Raw genomic sequence first — 12220 nt, forward strand, 5'->3', positions numbered from 1 at the left:
GACCAACTTGAAGAAATACATCCACACCAGGTGGTGACCAGATATTTGTCATTCTAGAGGTCTCTTTACCAAAGATCGGTTGGGACGCAATTTGTCCCCGATATTTCGCTCTTCGGGCTTTTTTGCGCTCCGCCAGCGGACCCATCCCTCCCCACCCCCCATGTGTCCTGATATTTTCTTCCTCTCATCTGGACACCCTACCCACACCATGCGGCCTAAGGTCTTGTTTTGTATGATTGTTTATAAGTGGTTTAGTTTTGCCTTGTTGAAACGTTTGAATCAGTTTCTCTTGCAGAGTTTAAAACTAGTGTAGCTCGACGTAGTAAAGAGATCTCCAGAATGACCGCAGTCCACTGCTGTACCCTCCACCCAAAGTGTAGGAAGCAGGATTAGGTGGGCAAATGCAACACAAACAAAATTCCTATTTAATACTTCAGAGGAGAGCAAATGTTCTCTGTCACTATAACTTAAGAAGCCAGAAGGGGAAGGGCAACATGAATTATGAAAATGTCCAAAATCATAAAACTAAGCAATCAGTACCGAAAGCTAAGGTTCTTTTAAAAGATACCATGGAAAGGAGAAATACACCCAGGAAATCAGAGATTCTATTTGGTCATCTGGTCCATACTACAGGCACCGATGGAGGGTTGTTCTTTATGGTATTGTTATCCTGTGCTTTGTCCAGTCCAATTTTAAATGTCCCAAGCAATGGGGCTTCTGTTACTTTCCTTGGAAAACATTTCCACAGTTTAGAAGATCTCAGCATCAAGCAGAATTTCCTTATATTCAGGCTATAGATTTCTTTCCTTAATTTAATCTAATTACTGCTGGCTATACCCCCCTTTTATCATGTTAGAAAGCTAGACTGGCTGCATTTTTGCATAATATGCTTCAGTGCATTCTACTTCATTGCTTATTATTTTTCTGTTAAACTAATGTTTAACTTCCCACAACACTTGCCCTTATTATGGACTGCTGAAAATGCTCTTGTAGCAATGTAAGGCATACAGTGCTACACTGAGATACAAGTGAAAAAATGGCAAATGAGGATGCTAGGAGAGAAGCAGATTTTCCCCCCTCCAGTCATTCAGTCTATGGATAGTAGGGGAATAATTATCTTGGATAAGACTTTCTTTGGAACTTTACTGCACATATTTGCCCAAAGCTACCCTGAGGATTTAATTGGATGGAATTGGCTTGTTGTAGCAGGATCACTTAAGCTTGAACGGATATTCTCTCTTTACTGTTTTATTTATAGGCTAAAAACCAAAAAGACTGAACAAATAGCATGGGCTCAGGACTCATTCCTTGTTTAATAAGCACTTGCTGAATTTGGGGTGTTGTTTATTTGGATTATTCCATTCAACCCTGGCACGCCTGGGGACAAATTAAGCCTTGGATAGGGGGTGGTGAAAGCAGAGGGGCCAGGGACGATGGGGGTAGGGCAGGGAGGCAGCAGGGGGCTGGAGCCCGAAGCCCCACAGCCAGAGTCTGCCGCCCCATCACCCCAGGGTTGAAGCCCAAAGCTTGAGCCCCACCTCCCCATGGAAGGTGGGAAACTCACTGGCTGCCTGCTCCTCCAGGTGTCTCCAGAGCCCAACCCCTCCGCTGGTGGCCCCAGCAACCAACACCAAGGCGGTGCATCCAGGAGCAACAGGGAGGGGGAGGGGCCGCTACTTTATACCCCCTCCCCAATCAGTGTCCAGGAGGCTATGGCCACAAGAAATGTCCCTGGTGGCCACATGTAGCCACAGTGACCGCATTTCAGAAACGCTGGTCTAGAGTCTCAATACATGTTAACTCGCACTATGGTTTTGCTATACAACTACATGACTAGGTGGCTACCTCTTAACTTGCTTCCCCTATTAATAGTGATGAAAGTGAAAAGTTAGTCAACATGCAACAGAATCATCTGTATTCCAGGAACAGATATGCTTCAAAAAGGAATGTTAGCAGTTTCCTCTAACACCTTGTGGGAAAGCTGCGGAGCTGTGAACGTTATCAGAACTTCACAGCATTCACCTTACTTGCAAATATATACACATCACTCCAAGGGCATTTCTTTCATAGTGTAAAACCACGTTTTCAACTATCTGTTTGCCTCAAGACCTCACTACATTGTAAGATACACTCAGGCACATAATAGGATTCTTGGGCTGCAGATACAGGAATCACATATTACTGGAAGTTAAAACACATTTTATATAAAGATATTCTTATGAATTCAGGAATGGCAGCACCACCATCCATAGTTCTAAACTGCATGAGATCTCTCAACTGTCTTATTCCATTTTACATACGTGACTCTTTTTAAGAAGCTACCCCAATTTTTAAACTCAATTCGTTGAGGCGGTCAACAAGCATGTGGACAAGGGGGATCCAGCGGATATAGTTTACTTTCAGAAAGTGATTTTCAGAATGCTTTTGACAAGATGGAGCTAGGCTGTTCTCAGTGGTGGCAGATGACAGAAGAAGGAGCAATGGTCTCAAGTGGTAGTGGGGGAAGCCTAGGCTGGATATTAGGAAAAACTATTTCACAAATGGGTTACCTAGGAAGGTGGTGGAATCTCCATCCGTAGAGGTTTTTAAGGCACGGCTTGCCAAAGCCCTGGCTGGGATGATTTAGTTGGGGTTGGACTAGATGACCTCCTGAAGTCTCTTCCAACCCTAATCTTCTATGATTCTAAGATCCCTCACCAAAGGCTCTTATGCAAAGTAAGCGGTCATGGGATAAAAGGGAAGGTCCTCTCATGGATCGGTAACTATTAACTGGTTAAAAGATAGGAAACAAAGGGTAGGAATAAATGGTCAGTTTTCAGAATGGAAAGAGGTAGATAGTGGTGTCTCCCATCGGATCTGTAGTGGGACCAGTATTATTTAACATATTCATAAATGATCTGGAAAAAGGGGTAAACAGTGAGGTGGCAAAATTTGCAGACAATACAAAACTACTCAAGATAATTAAGTCCAAAGCAGACCGCTAAGAGCTACAAAAGGATCTCACAAAACTGAGTGACTGGGCAACAAAATGGCAGATGAAATTCAATGTTGATAAATACAAAGTAATGCACTCTGGAAAACAATCCCAACTATACATATAAAACAAAAGGTTCTGAACTAGCTGTTACCACTCAAGAAAGAGATCTTGGAGTCATTGTGGATAGTTCTCTGAAAACAGCCACTCAATGTGCAGCGGCAGTCAAAACAGCAAACAGAATGTTGGGAATCATTAAGAAAGGGATAGATAATAAGACAGAAAATATATTGCCTCTATATAAATCTATGGTACACCCACACCTTGAATACTGCCTGCAGATGTGATTGTCCCATCTCAAAAAAGATATACTGGAATTGGAAAAAGTTCAGAAAAGGGCAACAAAATGATTAGGGGTATAGAACAGCTTCCATATGAGGAGAGATTAATATGACAGGGACTTTTCAGCTTGGAAAAGAGACGACTAAGGGGGAATATAATAGAGGTCTATACAATTATGACCATGTGGAGAAAGTAAATAAGGAAGTGTTATTTACTCTCTCTCGTAACACAAGAACTAGGGGTCACCCAATTAAATTAATAGGCAGCAGGTTTAAAACAAATAAAAGGAAGTTCTTCTTCACACAACGCACAGTCATCCTGTGGAATACTTTGCCAGAGGATGTTATGATGGCGAAGACTATAACAGGATTAAAAAAAGAACCAGATAAATAGGTCCAGGATGGGAAGGGACGGTGTCCCTAGCCTCTGTTTGCCAGAAGCTGAGAATGGGCAACGGGGATGGATCACTTGATGATTACCTGTGCTGTTCATTCCCTCTAGGGCACCTAGCATTGGCTACTGTTGGAAAACAGGATACTGGGCTAGATGGACCTTTAGGTCTGACCCAATATGGCCCTTCTTATATTCTTATCAACAAAGAAAAATTACTTACCTGTACAGTAACTGAAATTCTTCAAGATGTATTATCCAGATGTGTATTCCACTCAAAGTGCACATGTGCTCATGCGCCAGGATCAGACATTTTTGCTAGCAATGTCTGGTCCATGCATGCGCCAACAGTACAAAGAGTGAAGCTGATTTAACTATCACTCCAGTTCTCCCTCTATCGCAGAGTCCTGGCATGTAATAGGACTCCTAAGCAGAGAGAAAGGAGGGCAGGTTGTCGAATACACATATGGACTATACATTTAGAAGAAAACTAGTTACTATACAAGTAAGTAACTTCTTCGAATGCTTGTTCCTATGTTGACTATTTGAGATGAGTCCCAAACAGTGACCTAAATAAGTAGATGGGCGCTTAGAGTCTTACCCAAATAGAGAGTGACGGATTGTTCTACTGAAAGAAGCTTCCACTCTGGACGCCTCTGCCACAGCAGTGTTTAGCAAGCTATGTATGGAACCCCAGGTGGCAGCTTTTTAAGTGTCAATAATAGGGACTTTTTTTAAAAGACAGAGCTCAAGCCTCCAGAGTTCTGATGGAATGGGCCTAATATGTTGGAACCTTATGGAATAAGTCCAAAGAGATCCACTTTTAAACATGCCTTCCCTGGACTTTTTTGTCCATCTAGCCTAGAAAAGGACTTGCATATTCCACACTTTGCTGGCATATATGATTCCTCCAGACCAAACAGACCCAGAGTGTCAGTCATTCTAGGGAAAGGCTCTCTCACAAGTGGTGCAGTACTTCAAACCAGGAGATTTTGTATGAGACATCATCCCTAAATAAGAAAGCTTTTGATAAATGAAAGGGGAGAAAACAGGGGAGGTGCAAAGAAGTAAATTCTCAAAAAACCTGATAACTATGACTAATACAACAAATTGCCAGATGTCAAAAAACACTAGCACTTGTAACTATTAAAAACTACTCACAAAATTCTTAGAAAAGATTTGAGGGATGCAGATACTGTAGCACTCCATCTTAAGCCTAGGGAAGAAAAGATGAACTGGAGTAGCAGCTGATCTGGCTCTGCCCTTTATACCCTCGGTATGGGACATGAGGGAGTCAGGGGGGTTTTGTTTACAGGTATAGGTATTTGCTAGGTAAGGCATGAGTATAAGCTAAAGCAATAATATAATGAGCCTACGAGGCACGTAAGACAATAACAGTTAAACAGTCCATAAGGCCCAAAAACCTTAGCATAAGCAGTTAACCAGGAGGAACCTTAGATCATAAGGTATCATAAGACAGAATGCTGTAATGACTAAACTGCTGACAGGTAATCACAACATGCTAGTTTATAGCATCTTGGGATATTTTAAATTAGGATTATAGCAGATGTCTGACCACAAGAGTGCCATGGTAACTAATTGACATATATGCTAATAAGCTTGAAGTAAAAGGCCTAGTAACCTATGGGAGAAGGTAACCCAACATTAGCAGGGTGAGGAAATACAAATAAGGAAAAGGGGAGTAGGCACAATGTGTCAGCATAACACATTATAAAAGTTGTATCACAGCCTGTGTGCACTGGGAGATGCAACTCTTGGGAGGTGCCAGGATGATGACCATTGGTGATGAGGAAGATAATGACTAATACTTCAGGTTCTCTTGCAAGGGCTGGTGAGAGTATGTGGATGCTCAGATGCACATCCTGTATTACCTTTCTCTACCTTGCGAGGTTGGGGTGTTTGTAACTTTTCTAATGGTCTTAGATACAGCGGGTTTTTCCTAGGTGAATGTGTTGAAACCGTGCACATCAAGGTTCCCAAGAAACCAGTAATTTTAATACTATTGGACCTGATCTTGGGACAAGAACCTACCAAATCTCAGAGTGTCAACTGGGAATTCTTAAGTAATCGATATAATTAATACACAATAGATCTGACAACAGTCCATGTGTGGCCTAAACAGACATGAAGTAAAAATCAGCGGTTGAGACCACATGTGCACCTCAAGTGGTGCGCAAACATGGACAATCACCGGAAGAACCACCAGATTATATTTCATATTACTAAGGATATAATTTTGTCTCAGAGTTCATAGATTCCGTGACTTTAACAGACCTCCGTGACTTCGTTGACTTCAGCCCTGGCAGCTCTCGATGGCAGGGCTCAGACTGTTAGTCCCCAACCAGGTATTTTTCATAAAAGTGAGAGATAGGTTGCAGGCTTCCGTGAATTTTTGTTTATTGCCTGCGACTTGTCCATGACTTTTACTAAAAATACCCACGACAAAATCTTAACCTTAGATATTACATACAAAAGCCTCCTTTCTCTGGATTATCTTCAGTATCCAACATTCTCCTTCATCAGCTCTTACCTCTAGTAGCAGCAGCGTCTCTTGCTCTGTCCATTCTCTTCCAGCACTGGCTCCCTTACTCTATAAAGGAAGAAAAGTCAAGATAGATTACTTATCTTTGCAGGAGCACTACTTTGAGAAAAAGAACTTCTTGTAAAAGCAGCAGCTGTAGTGGTTCTATCTACTACCACAGCCTATTAGTCACTCTTCCCAGAAATCTTGCTATAGTTGATCATATCGCTGCTTACCGTAGGCAGCTGTCCAGTCTGCAAGAATTAAACACACTTTCCTATCCTCCTGTGTGTAACTAAGACAACACTTGCACAGTAGACAGGTTGGATTGTATTAGGTGTATAATGGATACAGTAATGTGCAGTTTGAGAGACTGAAGTAGTAGATCGTTACTAGGAAAACTATCCTCAAAAAGAAAAAAGAATCTCCACGGATAACTGATAAGGAAATGCAAGCTCTCTGAAAAAGATGCATTCTCTCCCTGTAACTGCTTCCCTCAGTATGAGTATTTAGCACAGCAACATTCCCGAGTTTACTGTATTTACACCAAACTGATTTGGGAGTTACTTAAAAGTTTCCTTGAAACTACAGAACTCTTGGAGAGGATACTAACACCAGCTTCAGCTGATATAAACACCCCATCATAGATGTCAAAGCTTCCCTCATAAGGAGGGAAGGTTAATGGGGTTATGTAGTTCTGTGTAAGACACCGAATTAGTGCCAATAACTTATCCTTTCCCCAAATATCTGCACAGAGTACAAAAACAACAAAGAGTCTGGTGGCACCTTAAAGACTAACAGATTTATTTGGGCATAAGCTTTCGTGAGTATAAACCTCACTTCTTCGGATGCATCCGAAGAAGTGAGGTTTATACTCACGAAAGCTTATGCCCAAATAAATCTGTTAGTCTTTAAGGTGCCACCAGACTCTTTGTTGTTTTTGTAGATACAGACTAACACGGCTACCCCCTGATACTTGACAACATGCACAGAGTACAGATCACTAACCCATGCAACACAAATTAAAAGTGTCAGCCATCAGACTCTCACAATTCTTACATAGGCGGTGTGAGTGCTTGAAAAGAAATTGTTACTCTTAAGGGCATTCTGTGCCAAAAAGTTAAAAATTCTGCATCAAAAAAATAAAAATCCTGCACACAATATTTTAAAATTCTGCAAATTTGATTTGTCAAATAAATGTGGAGGCTCCATCCAGCATGGCACTGGGCAGCACAGGCCACTGGCTGCACAGAGGTGGGAGATCACTGTGCAGCTCCCCCAAGGACACAGACTCAGTGGTGAAGCTGCACCCAACCCTGACATAGCGCAAGGACCGGGCCTGCTCCAAAAACACCCCAGGGCCCTGCCCCTCTGTGGCGGGTGCACCAGATATGGGTGGGCAGGCAGGCAAGTTTAGCCCAGGCAAGATCCAAGTGGGGGGCGGGGGGGAGGGATCCAGGTTTGGGCTGAGGAGCCATGGGTGCAGGAAGTGGGTGGGAGGAAAGAGTTTGAGAGCTTCCTTCAGCTGGGGGAGAAATCTGGGGGTGGTGTGACACAGCCCCAGATGCCATGCAAGGGAAGAGGAAGTCCCATCCTGCCCAGCCCAGCCGGGACTAGCAGCTGAGCCTGCTGCAGGATAGGAGCCACCAGCCAGGTCTTCCCCAGTCCCACCCCCGGCCCCACAGTGATTTACCTCCCTGCCTGCTTCTCTGGGGCCCCCGAAACATACTGCTGGGGAGGGTCACATGACTGCTCTTGTGGCTCCCCTTTGATTCCCCATCAGAAAGTCATTTTTCTGTGGGGAAGCAAAGAAATCTGCAGGGGACATAAATTCTGCACATGTGCAGTGGCACAGAATTCCCCCAGGAGTAAATTGCATGTACACAAAAGGAAATCACTTTCGGAAGGGGGGGGGGGGGGAGAGGGGAGAGGAGAGGAGAATCCCAAATCCTAAGTCCATTTTTATAATTGTGTTTAAGAAGTGTCGAGGAGCACCTAGAGAAAAAGGATTGATACTCATTCAGTGAGAGTGCCTATCAAAAATAAGCGAATAAATCACACAATGAAATCTGGTACGGGTTGAATACCGATTTCTAGTAGGTACCCTCAGTCTTTACAACAGTGTGACATTGTCAATAGTAATCCTCAATCTGTGTGCTCTTTGGGACAACCCATACTGCTCTTATGGAATCCACGTCCAAGCAGTCAGTCTGGTCTCAACTAGAGCGAGTGAAACGATGATCTGAGAAGAACCCTATATAGTTCCCGACATGAGGCAGCACTGAATAAATGGACCAGGGTTTCTAAGATACCCGAGTACTGCCAAATACCTTCTCTCTAAGCAGCCAGAAGGGCAGAGGGAGAGAACAGTGTGAAATGCAGCAGGCAGTCACAGAAGCATGGCATTTTGTCTTGACGCTGCATTGCAATGGTGAATCACAGCATTAAATCCGTTTGGGACATGCTGCAATGATGGTGTGTCAGAACATCACTTCATGACTTGGCTCAGAGAGCCACCCTTTGCTGATGAAGTGACCTTCCAGTTCTGTAAGACTGAGGAACAATGTCCCATACGAACTGGGAAAACAGAACAATCTATACAAAAATTGACTAGTGGGAATTACCTCCCAACCTCCTATGAAATCTATTTTGAAACATTTAGCTTGCTCCATGCAATACCTATGATGAGAAGAGCCCTACCACTTTCACAGCTGTGAAAAACGTATTATGGTCAGTGAAATAAGCCCTTCCCTGTGATATCCCATCTCCCCACATGCTGCTGGGAGTGCCCCAGCTGGGGGTGCCTAGCTCTAGCCTGGGCCGGGGAGGGACAGTACTTGTGCTTCCCCTACACAGCCGCTGTTGGTGGGGAAATCAGACCCTCACTTCTGTGCTGCAGCAGCTCCAGAGCTTGACTTGGGGCGCTGGGCTTCTACCCCCAGCAGCTCGAGGCACCAGAGCTCAAGGTGCCCATTTTTCTGGAGGCCACCAAATTGGCTGGAGCCCCTGGGCACTGGCAAAAACCAGAAACTAGGAGCTCCCAGCTGGGGTGCTCCCAGCAGCACAGGGGAGATCGGACCCACTTCCACGAACTTCTTCCAGTTGCACGAAGCTCCAGGGTTGCTGCCCAGCTGCAGACCTTCCTGCATCTGGAGGAGGTACTCGGAGGTGGGTCAGATCCCCCTGGTAGAGGGGCCACGCAAAGGAAGAGCAAGTCCTGTCTCTCACCCAGCCGGCTGGGACTAGCAGCCCCTGGCTGGGGCGCTCCCAGTAGCACACCAAGATCAGACTCACCTCCAGATGCAGGAAGCTCCACAACTGCTGCCTTCAGAGTTCAGCAACACAGAAGTGAGGGTAGCAACCTCACGACCCCCCTACAACAGCTTTGTGACCCTCCCCGCCATGATCCCCTTTTGGGTTGGGACCCCCGCGGTTAGAACACAGTGAAATTTCAGATGTACATTTTAAAACGCTCTGACCATGAAATTGACCAAAATGGACAGTGAATTTGGTAGGGCCCTAATAATGAGGTAGGAATTCCCAGAATGTTTGGAGAGGGACAGGGCTGATGAGCTTATGGGAGCGTAAAGGTTTGTATTTCTACTGCGTTAATTACGTTTCAGGCACCTGGCACAACTACAAGAGGCCACAATTTAGAATACTGTCCAGGTGGAAGACACATGGGACAAGGATGGAGGAGCAGCAACATCCCACCTAGTGATTATGTAATGACTAAGGTTTGTGGAAGAAAGCTCAATAGAAGCCAAAGGGAAAGAAAAACCCAAGCAACTTTACCTTTGCCAAGGTCTTCTTTGAGTAAATGTCTGTGCGAAGTCCGAAGTTCTGCAGGTCAGTAGGCTTTTCTTTGTTTTTCTCAGGAAAGCTCAACATCTGCTGGGCAGCAGGGACCTAAACAAAAACCCCAAACAAATGATCATCAAAATGCATCTACACAGATGTGCACTGAACTAGCATTCTCCCCACTCACCACTATTTACACACAAAACTAGCAAATTTGGGTTTGGAGCGCTGCAACTGTAGGTGCAGCATTACTTTACAGAATGATGGAGAGATGGAAAATCTACTACTAACAGAATCTCATTGAGACCGAAGGGCATGTGAAGAGAAGGATACATACTTCATTCAGGTACGCACACCACTGCCCGTAGCTCCAAATACAGACTAGTTAGGACTACATTAAGCCATTCCCAAAATACATGTACCACTATTTCTATCTGAATAAGTGTGCGCACATGGACATGGTGGTGGCACCTGTAGGATTTACCTGAGGAGCTCGGAGATGAAGAGGCATAAGTCCAGAGGGGGTATCAGCAAGCACATTGAAGTGAGGAGTAGGAGGAGGGCCCATTGCCATGGGACGGCTTTCTGGATCCACTTGGTAGTTAACTAGACCCCACTGCTCCAGAAAGGCATGCACTCTAGGAAACAACATTACATGATTAAAGTCTGAGGAAACAAACCCTCAAGCACATCTGCAGCTGCAGAAAGAAGATACCAGGGAGAAAGTTCAAGTGTGGAACTGTGATGCATTTGCTGCAAATCAAACACAGGCAGGTTGAGCACTGTCCTATAGCTGCCTACACTTCTCCTTTATCACAGACAGGGAAACAGAACACAATGCATTAATTCTCAATGCAGGCTTGACAATCCCACTTCTCTGCATTCAACAAAATGAGAGTGGACCGACAATTTCAATTATGGGCAACGGGAAACCATTTCACACAATTCAGAAAACAGATCTAAAGCTAAGCCTGCTGATGTGAAAACTTCTTTGGAGGAGGGGGGATGGGGGGGAAGGGGAGGGGGAGAGGAGAGGAGAGGAGAGAGAGAAAAGAGTGGGATGAATTGTGATAGTTTCCGTACTATGCATCAGTTAGCTTCCACCATCTGCCTCAGGGTGATTGTGCATCAGTGATGCTGTATGTATGGAGTATAACATGCTTTGGAATCTGTTGTACAAAAAAAGCTATTTTAAAAAAGTATTTATCACAATACAGATATAAGATGCTCACTTGGCAAAAAACACACAGTGAGCTGCCATACTGGAAATTCTAAAAACATACTAAAAAAAAATTGCATGGTAGAAGCTGAATATCACTGTATTAGTTAACATGCAATCTCTTGCTGGTCTCGGAGCCATGCTCACAGTATTTAACTTCTACTGTTATATTCACTGTCAATAAGGGTCTTATAAAATGTGGTGTTCACCACAAAAGGAAAAAAAAATGATCTAATAGAAACATAATTGATGCGCCCAGGCCCCAAGTCTTCTACCTCATTATGCAGGAGATATAACTTACAATTTGTAATAAAGCAGCTTTGCTGGGATAAAATGTATTGTTACAGCCAAGGGTAGTGGCTGCAAGATTTAAGATTTTACCTCATTACAGCACATACATCTCCAGTCAAGTTCCTTCTGCAGGCAGTGCTGGTCAAGTACTCCTGAGGGTTTAAGCGATACGTATCAATCATGAAGTTACGGTAAGCCAGGTATCTGGAAAGAGAAGGCAGTTCACAGACATTTGAAAATCTACACAGGTTCATAGTATGTGTCATTTCAAATTCTGACCATTACTAAAATATCTCCATGTTGGCCCCCATCCTTCAATATGTACAGCAAGCCAGGGGTGCCTGATATTCAGTTCAAGAACCATAAAGTCCTAAAATGCACACTTATAACTGCAGGGTGACAGTGAAGCTGAAGACCTGCAGGGTTTTCTGGTTACTCCTAATGAACTTTGCAATCAATATAAAGCACAAGAAGTTAAGTGTGTATTTCTTTATCAAATTTGTTTGTGTGACATCATCTGACTCACCCCCTAAGCATTTTATATTTGTGTCTATTTAGTTTTAATCAGGGTCCATATCTTTCTGTGTGTGTTGTCAAAGTATCAACTATTCTTTATGTGTTTAATAAATAATCCGCAAATTAAAAGTAGCTCTCAGATTGC

General features: G+C 43.8%; 1 protein-coding gene across 2 annotated transcripts in view; it reads right to left on the bottom strand.

Moving 5' to 3' along the window:
• The window catches only part of SMARCC1 (SWI/SNF related, matrix associated, actin dependent regulator of chromatin subfamily c member 1), a 169172-nt gene that overhangs the window by 88791 nt on the left and 68161 nt on the right, over positions 1-12220 (bottom strand). For both annotated transcript variants that reach the window (XM_054016816.1, XM_054016814.1), the window contains 4 exons: positions 11650-11763; positions 10534-10687; positions 10044-10157; positions 6258-6317 (listed from right to left, as the gene is read on the bottom strand). In XM_054016816.1, coding sequence (XP_053872791.1) covers positions 6258-6317; positions 10044-10157; positions 10534-10687; positions 11650-11763 — 442 coding nt within the window. The remainder of the gene's footprint in view (positions 1-6257; positions 6318-10043; positions 10158-10533; positions 10688-11649; positions 11764-12220) is intronic.

Source organism: Malaclemys terrapin, chromosome 2 (genome assembly GCF_027887155.1).
Source record: "Malaclemys terrapin pileata isolate rMalTer1 chromosome 2, rMalTer1.hap1, whole genome shotgun sequence".
In the NCBI taxonomy this organism is placed as follows: Eukaryota; Metazoa; Chordata; order Testudines; family Emydidae; genus Malaclemys; species Malaclemys terrapin.